The 17,834-nt window shown below is 39.1% G+C and overlaps 1 protein-coding gene across 1 annotated transcript in view; it reads right to left on the bottom strand.

Annotated features, from left to right (window-relative positions):
- Window positions 1-200: 200 nt before the first annotated feature.
- LOC149233289 (uncharacterized) overlaps window positions 201-17,834 on the bottom strand; it is a 213,629-nt gene continuing 195,995 nt past the window's right edge. Inside the window, 3 exon segments of the mRNA XM_089379723.1 lie at window positions 201-929; window positions 1,061-1,099; window positions 1,216-1,800. Of these exon segments, the coding sequence (XP_089235849.1) occupies window positions 747-929; window positions 1,061-1,099; window positions 1,216-1,800 (807 nt within the window). The 3' untranslated portion in view covers window positions 201-746.

Here is a 17,834-nt window from a genome sequence, read left to right as displayed (position 1 = left end):
TTTCAAAATTATTAAAATGTTGCCTCGTGCCATTTAAGATGGTTAATCGGTAACAAGATGATTTAGAAAATACACTGTTTCAGAAAATGAGCGATCTTCACAATACAAGAAAATGGCATTTCATTTGCCATAATTACATACGAGAGTTACAAATGATTTACCATACAAGAACTTATTTCAAGTAACATAACTGGTCAAAATTTAGTCAATCCAACCATGACTTTGACAGGAGCTTTTAAGCGTTGCTTGGCTGTAGGATTTGAAAATAGAATATATTCAACACAGTATACAGCAAGAAGCAAAATACCTAACAGCTTCAACTGTGATGATTTTTGCTTCTAAAACGAATTTATCCAAAATCCCGGGTTGAAGACAATCACAGTTTAGGGACTCTAGCTTTCCCTCCCTCTATGCTTTTAAGTGGGATGCGTATGCAGTGCATCTTTCATGATGTGGGAAATATTAAGAAATGGAATTCATTACAATGAACTGCTGATTCCAATTCGATTATATAAACTGCAGCTCAAAATTCTAGTGTGAGTGCTATTGACAGCTATTCTTCAAAAAATCATAGGAGCCATTTTTACAGGCATGCATCAAATTCATTCAAGAGGTGACTATTCCCTTCCTAGCCACGAAGGGTTGGCACGTAAATTTGTGATAATTAATATAGAAAGGACACATGAATTGGCCCCATGAAGGATATTGAAGACAAGACAATATATTCAGAATATTATGGCAATATATTATAAGATTGTAGTACTCAGTGGATTTGCATAATAGTGTTTTCTCCAAACTGGTTTTTGTTTCTCAAAATTAGCTCCAATCACACCTTTCAATATGCCTGGAGGAGAGCTACTTGACTGATACATTGTCCTCACATGAAGATGGTTGTCCAACTCCAGTAATTGTAGCAACTTTCTGGCAGTCTGAAGCAACACCAAAACAACATAAATATTACTACACACTTATATTGTACCAGACTGGTAATAGATTCAAACAGAAGTTAAAAACAAAAGTGAACTTTTAAACTAAACAATCACCATAGAAATTCCCATACCTGTGGGTTTAAAATATCAAGTTGCTTGATAAGGTCATCCTGCAGATGGTTGATAAAAAAATAAATAAAAGCCAAATACCTAGTTTAAGATGATAAAATCAAATCATTGTTCAACCAGAAACACGAAAACCAGCTTGGAAGTATGTTAAACTTACTTCCAAAATTCCAGGTTGTTGCATGACAACTCCCACAACTCGCCGTGTTAATGCTTTCAGCATGGTTGTATTTGTTTGGCCATCTGCAGTTAGCCATGGATATATTGGTAGAAACTGGATGTCACTATCTGCAGTCAAATCATGTTCACTTTGGCCTGTCTCCTGTCCCAGAATCAAATTTTGAGAGGGAAAATTTGATATGTTTTTTAGCTGTTCACTACAGTTGTCAATATTTTGAGTAGCTGCTGCTCCAGGAGGATCACATTGCCTGCAGGCTTCTAGATCTGCCTTATCTGTTTCTGTCATTTCTAATATCGTTACTCGGTGTCCATCACCCACAGTCATGCTCATGTCTTTCCGTATGTCTATGCTAATGGAAGGAATTATTGAACGTCTACAGAACCCCTGATTTTCCTGCAGATAAGAGTTTTGAATGCCCTTCCCTTTGTTCTGTTCACTGGCAATTCCATTACTATTTCCATCAACAGGCTTACTACTATCTCCATAGCTGCTAGAAGATATATGGAGAAAATATTTTGCACTCCTAGAATATGCAATGACTCGGATATGATCAAATGCATTGACCTGAAAGAAAAATGACATCCAAAGCTTCGTAATGTAAGTAAAACACTTGAGATGAAAATTATTTGTTAAAGTAATTGCAAATAGACGTATTTCAAGTTTGATAGCATCACAAAAGGCATACTTAGAAATTGAATCATATCCAATTAAGCTACAAGAGAGAAAGCCAGGAAAATCTGAGATAAAACACCGAGTCTTCTCTGCTAGGTCTCAACCTCAATTAACATATGAGATTCATGCATTTCAAACTTCATTAAATCGGAAAGCATTTTTCCCATATCAACATCATGCATTTTTTTACCTAAATATAGAAATAGGGCTTTTATTTTCCCATTTAAAAGTCCATAACCCATGAAATTTAAAACTAAGTTATGTATTTCTCTATCCAAACTTAAAACAGAATGTTGCAAGTTTGCGAGTTTCAACTCAAATCCGAACTAAGAAAATGTTCAACGCAAAGGTGGAAAAATAAAACTTCTAATAAGCCATCATTGTCTGTTTTCCATGCCAAATAAGGGTTGTGTTAGTACTTCTTACATAAGTTGTGGCATCTGGCATGATCACACCATGTGTCAATCATCCGTTGAGGATAATTAACCAAAGAATGATTTTTTTGGGCAAGGATCCATACATTTGGTAGCTGGTTGCAAACGTTGACTCAGACATTTCTGACTGATCATTGACTAGAGACTAATCCTTCTGGGTCAGGAAAGCTTTGCATCACATGAAATGGCATGAACATATCATGGGTAACTACTAACTAGAGTATGTTGTCACTAATATGAGTCATCTTAAAAAGAGCAATACAAGGCAATGTGGAATTATTTGCTATATTCACATACGAGTTTACATATGGGGCATTCAAATGTCATTCCCAAGAAATTTGGCACTCATTTGTATGGAGCTGATCCGGGCCAAACTCCTCAAGCATCATGTCCAGTCCCATGATTCCCATATCAATGATTTATTTAATCATGTGGTATGCACAAGCTTCCCCATATCCTGGACCAAACACATTATTGATCCAATCCACAAACCTAAAAGCAATTCTAAGACTATCATGGTGGGTCATGCATTCTCCAAGCTTTATGCCACAGTTCTACACTAGTGGCTCTGTGACAAGCTGGAGAGCTGTCATCTCAAGGCCATGTTGAAGAATGTAACTAGCATCGGTCTTCATAATTGTATTTGAGTCATGATGTAATACAAAAGAAAGAAAGAAAGAAAGAAATTATTACTAAAGAAATTGACTTATTAAAGCATGGGTTTCATGCTTGGGTCATTTGCTTATAGGTCAAACCCTCCATTGCAGGCTTATAGGCTTTATGTCAAGTGTCATTGTTCATGTCATAATGTAAAGAACCCTTCTTGGTGTTTAATTGTCAAGAAAGAAAATTATTTTATTATAAAATAGGTCAATTATGCCTCCTCCACCAAGTTGGCCTCAAACTGGACAAGTCAGCCTAATAGAGGGGCAGAAACTCCTATATAAAGGCAGCAACTCAGCCTCATTTGAAGCACTCATCAAGTTCGATCTGCAGCTTCTGGGGCCATAAAAAGTGTGAATTTCAAGAGAAGATGTGGAAAGGGCTAGCGAAGGAGGACATTATCTACCTGAGGGAGTGGAAATTTTCTCTCTCTTATCTCATACGTGTGAAGGAACTAACGCTGCAGGAGGGCCGAAACTGCAGTTTTATTGCTAAGCCGAAATGTTGTAGCTGGGGTCGAAGTTCTGTAGCTAGGAAATCAAATTTTTGGATTGTTGTTGGGCTGAAGTTGCTGGAAAAAGAAGAAACTACTGAAAGCTGATTTGGTGGAGGAGAAGGTCTTTGGGTCTAGGGTCTTGGTCTGTCTAAATTTGAATTTACTGAAGGAAGAGTTCAGACTGGGTTTTCCCCTATCAAGGGGTTTTAGCCCTGGCTGAGTGCCTACTTCTGGTATACCTGATCTTCATGTTTTTGCTTTGATAATTGCTTGATGAGAAGAAGATAAAGAAGAACATAAAGATATTAATAAGAACATAATAATATCACAAGTAATTATCAACATAAAAAAGTATTTCTGCCTTTCTGATTTTCTAACAAGCCAGAGGACAGGTAGATTCCTGCCTAAATTATCAGACGATTGGTCACATCTTCACACTACGAGGCATTATTGAGGAGGCCCCTCATTGTCTTCGAAGATTTACAATTGCTTTCTTGAATTGCAAAAAGTGTTTGACACATTATCGAGGGAGGCATTATTTCAGAGACCTTGTGACATTGGCATATTTGAGACCCTACAAGCAGTTGTCATGAGACTATGAGCTAGTCTTAAAACACCTCAAGATGGTACATGGCCTTTCCAATTTCATCCAAAGTAACCTCAGGGAAAATCACGGGTCCCCTATCTCACAGACCCTCTTTGGGATCAATGTTGCATGACTCGTACTCGTATAAGACTCGGCGAGGCATCGACTCGTCTACTCATATAAGACTCGTGAACGACCCTTATAAGACTCGCCAAAATACAAAAAAAAAAACTTAAAATGTGGTAAATTTTAAGCAAAAAAAGAAACTAATGACAATTCCAATCCTTATAGGTTATAAAAACCACAATATATGCAATAATTCATAACATCATCTCATATCTATAATGAGGAGTCAAATTCATGGACAAGGAAGATGGACTTGAGCAAGATCAAATGCATCATTTATCATAAGCATGGGAATTGTGCATCATAGTGTCCAAATGAGAACAAGAGTAAAGGGCAGTAGTAGCAAAAGCAAATGGTAACCTCTGGAGAAACTCAAAGGAATGAGTTTTCTACCAAATTCAAGAAGGATTTCTCGATGGCATCTTGCCTTTCTACCAACACATTTCCAAGGGATACTTGGTATGTGGACAATGGGGTATATCGGCATATGACATGAGCTCAATAGATTTTTCCAATCTGAAAGGGAACAACTCAAGGCTTCAGTAGAACTTGGTGATGATGTCAAGTACTCAGTAGCAAGAGTCGGTACCATTCCCTTCTAGTTCTAATCAAGTAACCTTTTAGACTTTAACAATGCTCTGTTTGTTCCAGCTCTCATGAACAACTTGCTTTCAATTTAAGTTATGGGGAATAGGAGCCATGCAGTAGAGTTCAAGACCTAGTAGGTCCTCATCAAGCTAAAGGAATCTAACCTAGAAGCAGCACAAGTGATAGGTGGTTAGTGAAGGCAATTAATACAAGTCATAGGATGAACCTATTCGAGCCCTAGTACATAACAAAGATGGCTTGTATGAGTTGTGCTTGTGGCACAAGACAATGAGGTACTTGCATCATAAAGCACTCCTTATCTAAGGGAGATAGTCACAAGTATTCTAGAGTTCAACATTCACCAACAAGGAGTATGGGAAGGGTGCACACTTGGCAAGCATGCCAAGGCTATTTTCCCATGCAATGAGCACAGGTCTAAGGAGATTTTAGACTTGGTGCATTTGGATGTCTATAGACTAATTTTCTTAGCATGAATATTAGGAAGCATGTAATAAGTTTCATTTATCGATGAATTCTCTCAAAATATTTGGATCTACTTCTCAAAGACCAAGGATGAGGTCATTAGCAAGTTTTAGTAGTTCAAAGCTCTAGTTGACACCAAACAAGGAAGAGGATTGAAGTCTTGAAATTAGACAATGGGATTGATTATACCCCCAAGGAGTATGAGGGCTTATACAAGGAAGGCAAAAATCAAGTGGAGACTAATTGTTCCAAAAAACCCAAAGCAAAATGGGGTTGCAAATTGAAAGAACTAATCCATCATAGGGACTACTAAGGCCATAACTCATGACCAAGATGTGTGAAGTGAAGAGTTTGGTTGAAGTGAAGAGTTACTTTGGTAAAATAGTTTTGTATCGAGTTTATTAGCTTTATTTTAAAGGTGATTGATGGAGAAAGACTAGTGCCAAATATCCTAAAGGGCATATGGAGCTATGAAGCAATAACGAGAACTTGTTATGGATGATAAATATTGGGAGAAATAATTGTTGTTATAACATGCAGAAAATTAGTAATGGTTGCAGATTTAATATGGTTGGAAATAAAAGAGTAAAAGTCCCTTCCAAAGATGTGGTTGAATGAACTTGAAATAACATTAAGAAGGACTCCTACTTTAGGCTGATAATCAATAACATATCTTGCAATGAAATGACATGTAATAGATAACGTATGTCAACCACTAAGTAAAAGCAACAAAAGCCTTAGATACGAATTACAATGCACCTCATCCAAAGCCTTTTTCCACGTGACAAAAACCACACTTAGCTTCAAATTCATATTGCAATAGCATTAAACATGAATCCTGGGAATATAAATCAATAAGAGACAGAAGATGGAATGCCAGACATAAGATGAAACTTTGCTAATCATATTGTCGTTCAAAGATCTTCAATACAAGCCAAAACCAAGAGAATATTGTTTCCTCAAACCATCTATGGTTAATACCAATGTCAATTTCCCTTTTCCTCCACCTCATTTCCAAAAAAGAAAAAGACAAATTTTTGGACAATTTGGGGGTTTTGCTGCTCGAAGGGTCTTATAGGGTCCGATGGGAGTTTTATAGGCTACTCGTGGGTCTTATAAGGGTAAACGGGTCTTGTACAAAACCCGTCGGGTAAGGATAAAGAACGCGAGTTTAATGAGGGTCACTTGTCCTCCCTTTTGACCCGTTCTTACCCGTGGGTTTAATAAGGGTGGTGCTCCATTGTTTGGGATATATATCGATGAATTTCCTCCATGATCATATCCAAAAGGGGGATGGTTGTCTCCTGCATCAGGTTTTGATTTCCTTGCTCCTATTTTCCATTGACTTGGTCTTGTTGGCCTCTACTCTTGAGGGCTTACAGATCAATGCACTAGCTAGTTTTTGTAACCTCCAAGAGTTGATGGTCAACCTAGGTAAAACTAAGGTTCTAATCTTCAATGCATCAAAGAGCTCTCCTACAAACTTACATTTCTACTTTTGACGGACATAGATCAAGATCACCATAGCTTACACTTACTTGGAGGTTGGGAGTTTAGTTCATGGAACCTCGCTTTGGGTTGCAGCAGGCCCTCCAGGCTCGACTTAGTAAAGGGTACGATTCCTTGGCCATCATCAAGAGATAGTGTTTCCAAGTGTAGTTTCAAGACATCTTGACTAAACCCCACCTAAAAAAGGCAATTATTATACCCACAATTTTGTATGGCTCCAAGATCCAAGGAGCGAGCTTGTTGTAACCACATTGGACTTAGGCTAGAGAGAGTACAAACCTTGCGTCTAGGGCGCATCATCAGATGTAAGCAAATGGTTCCACAACCCATCATCCAAGCAAAATATGGCATCCACCCTCTCTAGCTCAAGGTCATTTCTTGTTTGGTTTCCTTCATAGAATCCAATCTCTCAGAGACTACCACATGGTGAGAAAGGTATATGTACCTTGCACTTTTCTCCTGGAGGCTCTCGCTTCATATCCTCCCTCAGGTTGGGCATAAGGCTAGTTCTCAAATGCATCTCAACTTCTCCAATGGACTACTCTCTCCCCAAAGCGCTTAACCCCATTCAAATTCTCCCTTGATGTGTTGATCCATCTCTTGCTGACTAGACTGGTACTGAACTAGGCCATCAGAGACGAGATCTACAAATTGTACACTCAAGTCCCCTGGACCTCACCTCCGACGTACCTAGGCTCAAAAATTTCCTACCTAGAGCACCTTATGGCGCTGCAAGATGGCTTCATCATTCGCCCCCTTCCATGTGTAAGCATTGGATGCACTCACTCGAGATCCCTTTGGGACAGCTTTAGGTTGACTCCCATCGAATCTAAATCGAGACAGATCACCATATACCTTGAGACTTGATCTAATAGGATCTACCAGGTCTGCCACCTTCAAGAGCCAAAGACGAAGATGCACCTTATTTTTAGGTGTCCCCTATACCATGGGATTATAGGACACTATCATTTCCTTTGTAGGGAGACTTGTGGGGCTCCCTCTCTACTTTCTTTCAGTATCAAGACGAGATATACTTGGCCCTCTTCATCAAGGAAATATTTTTCCACAAATCTCATCTCTTGCACACCATGCCTCACCCTAGGATGACTTGAATAATCACTTCAAGGCTCATATTTCCTCATTAACCTATTATATCGAAGCAACAAATAGCAAACATAGTTCCAGAATGCACTAAACAATAAAATGGTGAGACCTTAGGTTTCTCCATAACCTCCCTCTCAGGGAGGCCATCTAATATCATTGAAAGTGACTCGTCAGTATGGGTTTGTACATCAGGTCACACATTCTCATAGTGCGAAAGAGATAAACTCCAGACGGCCTCAAAGTAGAGTACCTCCCTCCCATTAGGCTACCTCCCAACCCTAGAGGAGTAGCCAAAGATCCATTCGACATTTCCCTCTTATGACCTTAGATGTTAGGAGTATCCCTTGTTTGTACATTCCCCCTTGGATCATACAAAAGGACTCCCCGATGGTTTGAAAGGCTCGAACAACGAGCCAATTCTTTGTTTGCCCCCTTCACGTGCGGTCCTTAATCTCAAGAGTCCTTGACATCATTGACCTCATCATCCTCTCTCTCTCTCTCTCTCTCTCTCTCTCTCGACAGTTTCTTGAGTTTCTTAAACTCACTTGGTATTTTGTAACACCGTAACTTTGTCACAGTTTTATACCTTTATACATATGTTATGATGTTATACCTATGTAGATTTCTTTCTTTATATTATTAACATTTCTAGGAGTTGTGTTTGCATTTGTACATAGTATTCATATTGGTTGCACTCTTCAATCCCATTGACCTACTTTTTGTGGTCATTCATCAGATATTAATATAATTATCTTATCTTATCTATCTCCTAAATTATAAGTTTCACATGCTATAATTTGGGCCATATGGAGTTTTAGAAATTAGAATGTTTCATCCTTATTACAAGTTTAAGAGGGAAAATCTATATAGGGTTGCTTCAAGTAGTAGTGCTTACTCTTTAAGATCAATGTGAACTATGACCTAAAACCATGGAAACCATTTAAAAAACAATACAAGTTTGATACTAAATTACTGAAAAACATTTGTCAAAGGTGCCTAAAATTGAATTCTGCATTTTCAAATATTGAAAAAGAGGGGGAAAGAAGGGGATATAGCCATGAAACATTTCAAGGCTATATCATAGTATGGAAATGACATTTCAGGGTTGTAGGGCCATTTCAAGGACATTTTGTCCACATTTATTTAAAAAGTGCCAAAATCACTTAGAGCAAATTGTTACACCTTAGATTCTCTATAGTGTACCCTATATTTTTTTGCCAAAAGTGTAATGATTATTGTATCTATCTATTGTATTTATTTATGCTAGGGCATTGATGTGAAAGTGTTTGTATAGTTGGTATCCTAGACCTCTTGGAGGTCAGTCATGGCCAATCCTAGTCCCCATTTCAATGTGCTCGGTTTTATGGCTATGGTCGACTGACCCTTGATGGCAGTAATTCCCCAAATGTCAGGCATTGATGTCTTGGGTGTTGAAATATGTAACTAGGTTCGGTCTTCATAATGACACGTGTAATCATGATTTTATGTAATTAATGAAAAGGAAAATAAAATTATTGTATGCTTGAGACATGGGTTTCATGCTCAAGGAATTTTATTTTATAGATGAAGCTCCCATTGTGAGCTATTAGGTTTGGTCATTAAGTCATAAAGTCAATTTAGTCAATATCATGTATGAAAGACCCTTCTTGGGCATGTTATGTATTTATTTAAGTCATTGTAAGAGTCAAAAGACCCTCCAAGACCAAGTCCATGAGCTATAAGCAAGTCGGCCTTCAAATGAAACAACAAACCTACACCAAGAGGACATGTCGGCCTAGGATCAAGTCACGTCGGCCTACAAGCTTGAGGAAGAAGTCTATATACAGGGTACTCGACCTCATTCAAGTCAATGAATCGAATCACACAAGGAATTTGAGCACAAAGACGAAGAAGAGGTCTCACATCAAGCGAAGAAGGAGAAGACAAAGAAGAAGGAAGAGCAAGGAAATTTTGAACTATTTTGGGCTAATATTGTTCACACATGCGAGGAGGCTAGGGTTTCTCTCATTGCAGCGAATCCAAAGAACAGTTATCTTAAAGAGGCCGAAACATAACAAGGAAGTAGTTTATCTTGCAAGACGAAGTCACAAATAGTATAACACAAGCCAAGTGAAGAAGGAATAGGGCTAAAGCTACCCTAATTCTATCACACATGCAGAATTGCAGTCAACTGCAGGAGACCAAGAGTTGCAGGATGGAGGTCGAAGATTTCAGGCAAGGGTTGCAGGATCGAAGGTTAAAAAAGAAGGAAGAAATTTCAATAGCATCAAGAAGAAATTGTTGTGACTTGAAGCAAGGTTTGACTTGGTCTTGTAGAGGTTCTTAGGTAAAGGGTCTTGGTCTTGGAATTCATCAATTGAAGATTCTATAAGAAGAAGAACTTGTTTGGGTTTTCCTCTCAAGTTGGAGAGGTTTTCTCCTTGGTTGATTGCCTACATTTTGTGTCCCTTGTCTCATGTTTATTTATGATTTGGTAGATGTTTGATGATAGAAAACATTAATAAAATCAAGTGAAAGAAAGAAGCTAATAAAGACTAAGTAACATTGCATCACAAACAGTTATCATTGCAAGAGAAATCACCTCACCCCTATGCCCTAGATTTTTCAACATGGTTTCAGAGCTAAGGTGACAAATCAAGGAAGGGAATCTCAATAAGGACATTAAATCTCCCAAGGATCAAAGTTCTAGAAAGGCATCAAGGGCATCAAATCATCAAGAAGATCCTATCATCTCCAAGGATTTTTGAAGACAAGGACTACATCATCGTTTTGAAGAAAGTATCAATACCCTAGCTTGTTCAAGGAAAGGAGTCTATACTTGAAGCATTTTTGGGAATCTCTCTCAAATCATCATTAAGGAAGGAGACCACAAAAGACCCTACCTCTACTCAAATTGAAGAGATCTACAAATCAAAGCAACCTGTAGTCTACTCATCCAAGGGAAGCAAGATCAAGGATGTTGTCGTCATCATCAAAAGATCTAAGGTGATCTCCCTCTCTTTGAAGTCAAGGATCACTTTTGAAGAAAACCATCTTCATCAATGAAAAGTTTTCAATTTCCTATATCATCAACAAACTCGAGAATGCAGCAAGTTGAAGAAGCATCTTTACAAGTAAGTAGATTTATGTCTACATCTGAATCTGTCAAGATGTATTTTTGCAAGGAAACCAACAAGTTGGTTGGGGCTTCAAATTTTCTTGCATGGAAGAAAAGGACAAATTTGAACCTCATAGAAAATGAGGTCATGGAACATGTTAAAGGCTCAATCACCAAACCTCCAAAAGAAGATGCTCAAGCACTTGCAAGGTATATGAAAGTGGAAGTAAGGGCTCAAAGGATTCTTATAGAATCCATCAAGGATCCCCTCATTCCCTATGTATCTAAACTTGAAACATCAAAAGAAATATATGACAAACTTGTAGAGTTGTTTTCCGTAAGCACTACAGGAGAAGTAATCTCGTTAAGACAAGAACTCTACAAGATGAAAATATCAAGAGAAGAAGGAATAACCTCATACTTTATGAGGATATCTGAAATAAGGGACCAACTTCAAGATTCGGGAGAAATAATGTTTGACAAGGAGACGACTACCATAGTACTAAATGCACAACCAGAGGAATGGGGTAACTTTACATTAAGCATTTATGGGAAGAAGGAAGCTACTCCATTCCAAGACCTATGGTCTCTATGTAAAATTGAAGAAACCAGGTTGAAGGCAAAATTTGATGTAGGATCAAATGAACAAACTAAAGCATATGCTACTATGGCTAAAAGAAAAGGGAAGTTTGGAAAAATTGGTCCTCAGAAAAGAAATAAGAATATGGCAAAGGTTCAATGCTATGGATGTCAAGAATATGGGCACTACAAGAGAGATTGTCCTAAACTCGAGAAGGAAAACATCAAAAGAGGAAGAGAAGAAGCCCATATCACTGAAGAAGAGGAGGAAGCTGAAAAGAAGAAATCCAAGGAGGAAGTAAAGGACCTCTACTATGATTGAGATAATCTTCCTCACCAAGTTCTTTTCAAGTTTCTGTCTCAAGTTTTTTTGTTGTAAAATATAACTATCATGAATCACTAAGGAGCATGATAGTATGCATAATGTCATCATAGAAGCACATGATTGAAAGAAAGAGCTCGTGACATCATCATAGAGAAGCATGAAAGATAGCTGAAATAGAAGTCTATGGTAGTCATCTATAGAAGGATGCAGCTCTTGGGAACCTCATTAAAAGCATAAGTAGTACTTATGAGAAGAAAAAAAGGTCATCTAATACAAAGCTCATCATACATCATTCAAAAGGAACATTTGCTGGATGAGGATGATCAAGATCTTCTGTTGGAATCTTCATTGGAAGGTTCACCTACTGAAAGGGGCAAGTGTCTCGACGAGAATTCCACCTTGTATGGGATTCATGGAATAAGGGTATGATGTCATAAGAAGCAAAGCAGGTCAAGGTGATTGAAGTTCTTTCAATCAAGGAAGTTGTTGAAGGAAGTCTAGATGACCTAAAGGAAGAGATGAGGTATGTATGCATATATTTAAGTAATTCATGTCATATGGTTGCAGATATCATGGATGAATGCTCTATCTCAAGGGCATGATCAAAAGAAAAGATATCCTCCTTTGAAAGGATGCATGAAGGCATGGTTCACACATTAACTAGATGAAATCGACATAATATGTCCTCATATAGAATAAAATATGGTTGACAAAGTTGAAGAAACTATGATTGGAAGTTCCTAGGAAGAGATTATGAAAAATGCAACCATGGAGAAGACAATCAACATCCAAGGACTAAAAGATTTGATTATGATATCTCCATGGGAAAGATATAAAGATCTTGATAAAGTGTGAAAAAGAAAGTGACCCTTGACATTGTATATCTTTTGGAGATGTATCAATATGTATGCAAGATGTTGATACAAACAAGGAGATGTCATGACGAAAGACCATCACAAAGGTAATTTTGATTTAATATTCATTTCTATTTTTGAACAATATCTGGATGGGCTAATGCGGGGCTTCCAAGGGAAGAGTTGTAAATGTAATCTACAATTGATGATCATGTGGTAGGATGAAAAGTCCTAAAGAAAACATGACATAAAGAAGTTAGCAAGGTAAGAAGGCAGGCCAGATATGGACTAATGGATCACTTTCCAATGAAAAGGAGGATGACATGACTGACATGATTCATGGATGAAAGTGATGGATGGTTTGTGCCCTACAATAAGTCCCAAAAGGATGTAGGCTCCATAACAAAGAAAAAATCCATGACAATGAAGGAAGGAGTCCTACAAACAGTTGTTTGCCCCATGATATCCACCTAAAGACCTATTGGAAGCAAGTCCCTGGTCAAGAGGGAGCTTGGTCAAGTCCCTGATTAAGAGGGAGATTGGTTACATTCCTTTTATAGGAATGGGTACATTCCTTCAATGGAATGGGTATATCCTCTCTAGTTGAGAAGGAGAGATAGACACATCATTATTATCTTCATTTGGGGAAGATACAATGGAGGATTGGGTAAGCATCTAGCATTCGATACTCTTTGAGGATGTGATATGGCATCTAAGATAAGAGTAGTTGTAGATGACTGATATTCTTTGAGGACTGGGAATCCAAGATAAGAATAGTCCTGGTGGACAATCAGTGTTTTCAAAACCGTTTTTAAAAACCGGTTACCAGTCTAACCGGCCGGTTAGCAAGGCCGCCGGTCTAAACTGGGCAAAAAACTCGGTTGGAAAGGCCATTTCGCCATTTTTTTGCCCTAACCGGTGAAACTGGCTGGTTTAGGACGGAACTGGCCGGTTTGTATCAAACCGGCAGATTCTGTCCTAAACCGGCCGGTTTTACGCACACCCACTGTAAAGTTAAAAAAGCATATTTTTCATTGTGTTTTAGGGGTTTTGGGGGGAAACTAAGGGTGTTTCAACCCTAACAATGTTGGAAATTAATGGTAATGTAAAAGTGAAAGTGACATTTCCTTTAATTTTCATTTTCATCCTTTTACTTAAATTTTTAACATTACCATGAAATGACTCAGGATGTTTGAGAGTGGTTTCGACCTCATTGGATTTCATATGGAGAAACTAGAATTTTAGATTTCACTCAAAATTCAGCAGACTTAATGGTTTTCAGGATTTCATGGTTTGGGGGTAAACAATAAATGCAATCAGAGCTCCAAATGATGAGCAAAACTCCTGATCTAAATCCCATTGTGTTGGACGATATTGATCCAACATCAGAATGGGTGGAGGAGACTAAAGAACCTGTGTTTGAGGCTGATTTTGATATCGACATGGCTTTAGCGGGGCATGATGCAGATTATGTGGTGGCATCAGAACTAGGATTAGTAGCGGCATCAAGGAAAGGCAAAGAACCAATGGAAGGCACTAGTCATGCAGGTCAACAAACTCATGCTTCCATTAGGTCCACTTCTATTGTCATTGGTGGCATTGATACTGAGGTTGCAGATCAGGCTGAGGCATCCTCAGACTCTGAACCAGATGATGTCTATGTAGCTCCTGATGGTGATCCTGTGTCTAGTAGTGGTGATGAACTTGATGATTGATCATGTGTACACTGTAGACTTGTAGTAGGCCAATGGCCTCATAGCTTGCAGCATTGTTTTTGGACTTTATAGGCCATTTAGACCCTCATTTCTTATGTATTTTGTTATTTTGTCGATGATATGTATTGTACTCGGTGCCATTTTGATATATTCACCTTCACATGGTATATAAATGAGCAAAATTTGCATATTTTGTCTCTATTGGCTTGGAATCATGGTTTTACATCTTAAAAATAGTTTTGTTTCATTAAAAATTAATTATTTAATGTATTTTTTAAAACCGGTTCGTTTAGACCAAACCAGTCCCGGTTAGACTGGTTCCGGTAAGTAAACCGGTTCATTAGGTGGACCGGTCCAGTCACCGGTTTCAGTTTTAAAAACATTGGGTGGAACATACTCTGAGAGAACCCTGGTAGGGTTTGTTTCGAGAGAGACAATGATGAGGGTGTCTATAAATCATCGGTCTCACCAGCATTGTCCTCTGATCTTGTGGATGTTGAATTTCCACGACCTTGGGTCTAGGATAGAATCTTAAAATCTCTGACGCTACCAAACCAAGAATCTCAATGATACTACATTGCACAGTGGAATATAAACAACAGTAAACCACATATGCACAGAATATAGACAACTTTTTACATTTTTCAACTCAACTTCATTATATTAATCCAACTGATATAATACAATAGTCTAGGGCTCCCGTACTAGGGATAATGGCCCTCATACATCCACTAGTACAAGATACAAAACCAGGGCTTGGTGTCAGTCCATCGACAAGCAATCTGCCCTCAATAAGATACTCTAACCATCTGGTTGTCGCATGCTCTCTAAGCTCCTCTCAGTCGTACCTTGTACTTGCCCGGTCCTTCAGGTCCTGATCTGCAGCACTTGCTTCTATCAATGCTCCAAGTCCATCTGGCAATTGAACCTTTGATGTCAATCTGCTCTCTAGTTGTGCCTTAGTCCATCAAGGGCACAACACATCGAGACTCATGTCGAGTTGTTCACAGCTCCACTTTTGAACAACTCTCAATTTTCCCACTGTTGCTCCTCAGCTACTCAGGGACTTTAGCCCACTATGATCTTCCTGTGTTGCTTCGATGAAGACCAACATAGGGCACTGAGGGCTACCACCTATCACTGCAACATTTCCATCTCCCACAATGAACACAGGCTAGGAGGACTACCCATCATCTTTTGTATAAGTCCTTCTCCACATACAATTCTAGGGTTGCTCAATCTGCTCCTGGCTGACCAAACCCTTGAGCTCAACAACTGCCTCTCTCGCAACTACCTTTGTCCATCAAGGTGTTGCTCACTGGGCTCCAACTTCGACACTATCATGTTTTCCTCCAGCAGACCATAAGTGCCCAATCACCCACACTTGGTCCACTCTAACGGTGCCCTCAACCAATCCACAAGTGACCAATCCTCGTTGTAGCATCTGCACCTAGCTAGGGCATCCTCACACCTAGGAGACTCTTCTATTGGTTGCCCACAGACCCTTCTATTGGTTGCCCACAAACTTCTCCACATCCGCCCTTTGCTCTGCAATAGAGGAGCTATTGCACAAATCTAGGCTTCATCAACATGTCCTCACCTAGGACATCCATCCACCGTGAGATCTGCTCCTAGTTGGGGTATTCAACACTCCATGTTAACCAAACATGTGGCACCCATAAGCTGCTTGGTAAACTGATCCAAATCTGACCCAAAAACATGAATACAACACACATCAAAATTGTTGTCCAAGTCTGTGTATGTTGTTGTTCCTTACTATGACTAGGTAGGGCACCCACACACTACAACAACCCTTAAACCATTCACCAAACAACCTTTGAATGATTATGGCCTCTCCTAGTATGAGTCTTCTCCTCCACGCTGAAGGTTAGGGCACAAAACAACCCTTAATACTGCCCACACTAACCCTTGTTGTGGTGGTATGGCCTGCAGCCTACCACACAACCCTGTTGTAGCTCACGACACCCTTCAAACAAGGTTCTAGCCCATACAAAAGCCCTAAAATAGACCTGCGTTCAACTCCTTAAGGCCTCGCCCTTCTAGCAAGTACCCTCAACCTCCTTTTTGGACCCCTAAACCAGCCCTAAAACAGTCCTCAAGCTGTCCTCGGCCCTCCTGTACTTGTCCTCTCCTTGTTGCGGGTAAGACAGAGATTCCCTTGCCTCCAACGAGCTCCTTTTTGGCTATGTGTGTTGCACAATGGATGACTAAATGAATGCTCCCTCACCTTGTATTTATACCAAATCCAAGGGCTCCATGAATTTGTTGAAGAGACATGTCTCTTGGATCAAGCCTACATGACTTGACTATCCATAATTAATTATCAACTTCAAAAATTCATATCTCAATTTCTAGAGCTTTGATTTCAGTGATTTTCGAAGCGTTTGAATCAGCATGCCAAGCTCTAACACCTCAAATTTTCTCATGCTCAAAATCTTCATGGTTTTGGCCCAAATCCCAATGGGTGCAAAACCCCATGCTTGGGTTCCAAGCCCACAAGTCGCACTTTCCCCTACAAACCCCGAACCTAGGGCTTGGAGTACCTCCCAAGCTACACCAAAATTAACAGTGGAGGGATAGAGCGGTTAGTCAAGGCCTTGCTATGTGACAATGTTGGATGATATGATGCTAAATAGATGGGTTACCAATTCGACTCTTCTTATGAGAATTCTTCAGATTGAGAATGTCCAAATACCTCGTATGGATTATGAATACCAGTGTTCCACGGGGATGCATCGCCCAGGGTCAAGTGCGCGCACCCCACGCACCCGGGACGGGGAGTCTCTTGGGGGTGCATTTCCCCACGCACCCTTTTGGGGAGTCTTGGGGAGACGCAAGGGGGTGCGTTTCCCCAGTGTGGGAGTCTAGACTCCCCAAGGCTCCCCAAAAAGGGTGCTTCTGGGCGTCCCCCTTCAGTGTGGGAGTCTAGACTCCCCAAAAAGGGTGCGCCTGGGCGTCCCCCTTTAAATTTGTCTAATAAGACTTAAAAATTAAAAATTCAAAATCAAAAATTCAAAAATCAAAACCATTAATTTTTTTTTTAACTAAAATTAAAACTAAATAACTAAAACTTAAAAGTCTAAAAAAAAATTAAAATTAAAACTAAATAACTAAAACTTAAAAGCCTAAACCTTAAAGTTAAAAGCTCATTTCATTTCAACCCAAAGTCATTTCCATTTCACTCTTAATTATTTTTGAGTTTGAACTTTGAAACTTTGAGTTATATAGATTTAGTGTTCAAACTTTGAAAATATACTAGTATGTTTTGCTTTCAATTTAGATTCTAGAATGATGAATGATGAATTTAGTTTTTAAATCAATGTAGATTGTAGAATGTAGTTTTTAA

Source organism: Pinus tabuliformis, chromosome J (genome assembly GCF_031772625.1).
Source record: "Pinus tabuliformis cultivar Carrire ecotype Pingquan chromosome J, CPIR1, whole genome shotgun sequence".
NCBI lineage: Eukaryota > Viridiplantae > Streptophyta > Pinopsida > Pinales > Pinaceae > Pinus > Pinus tabuliformis.
This window is presented reverse-complemented; position numbering and strand designations above follow the sequence as displayed.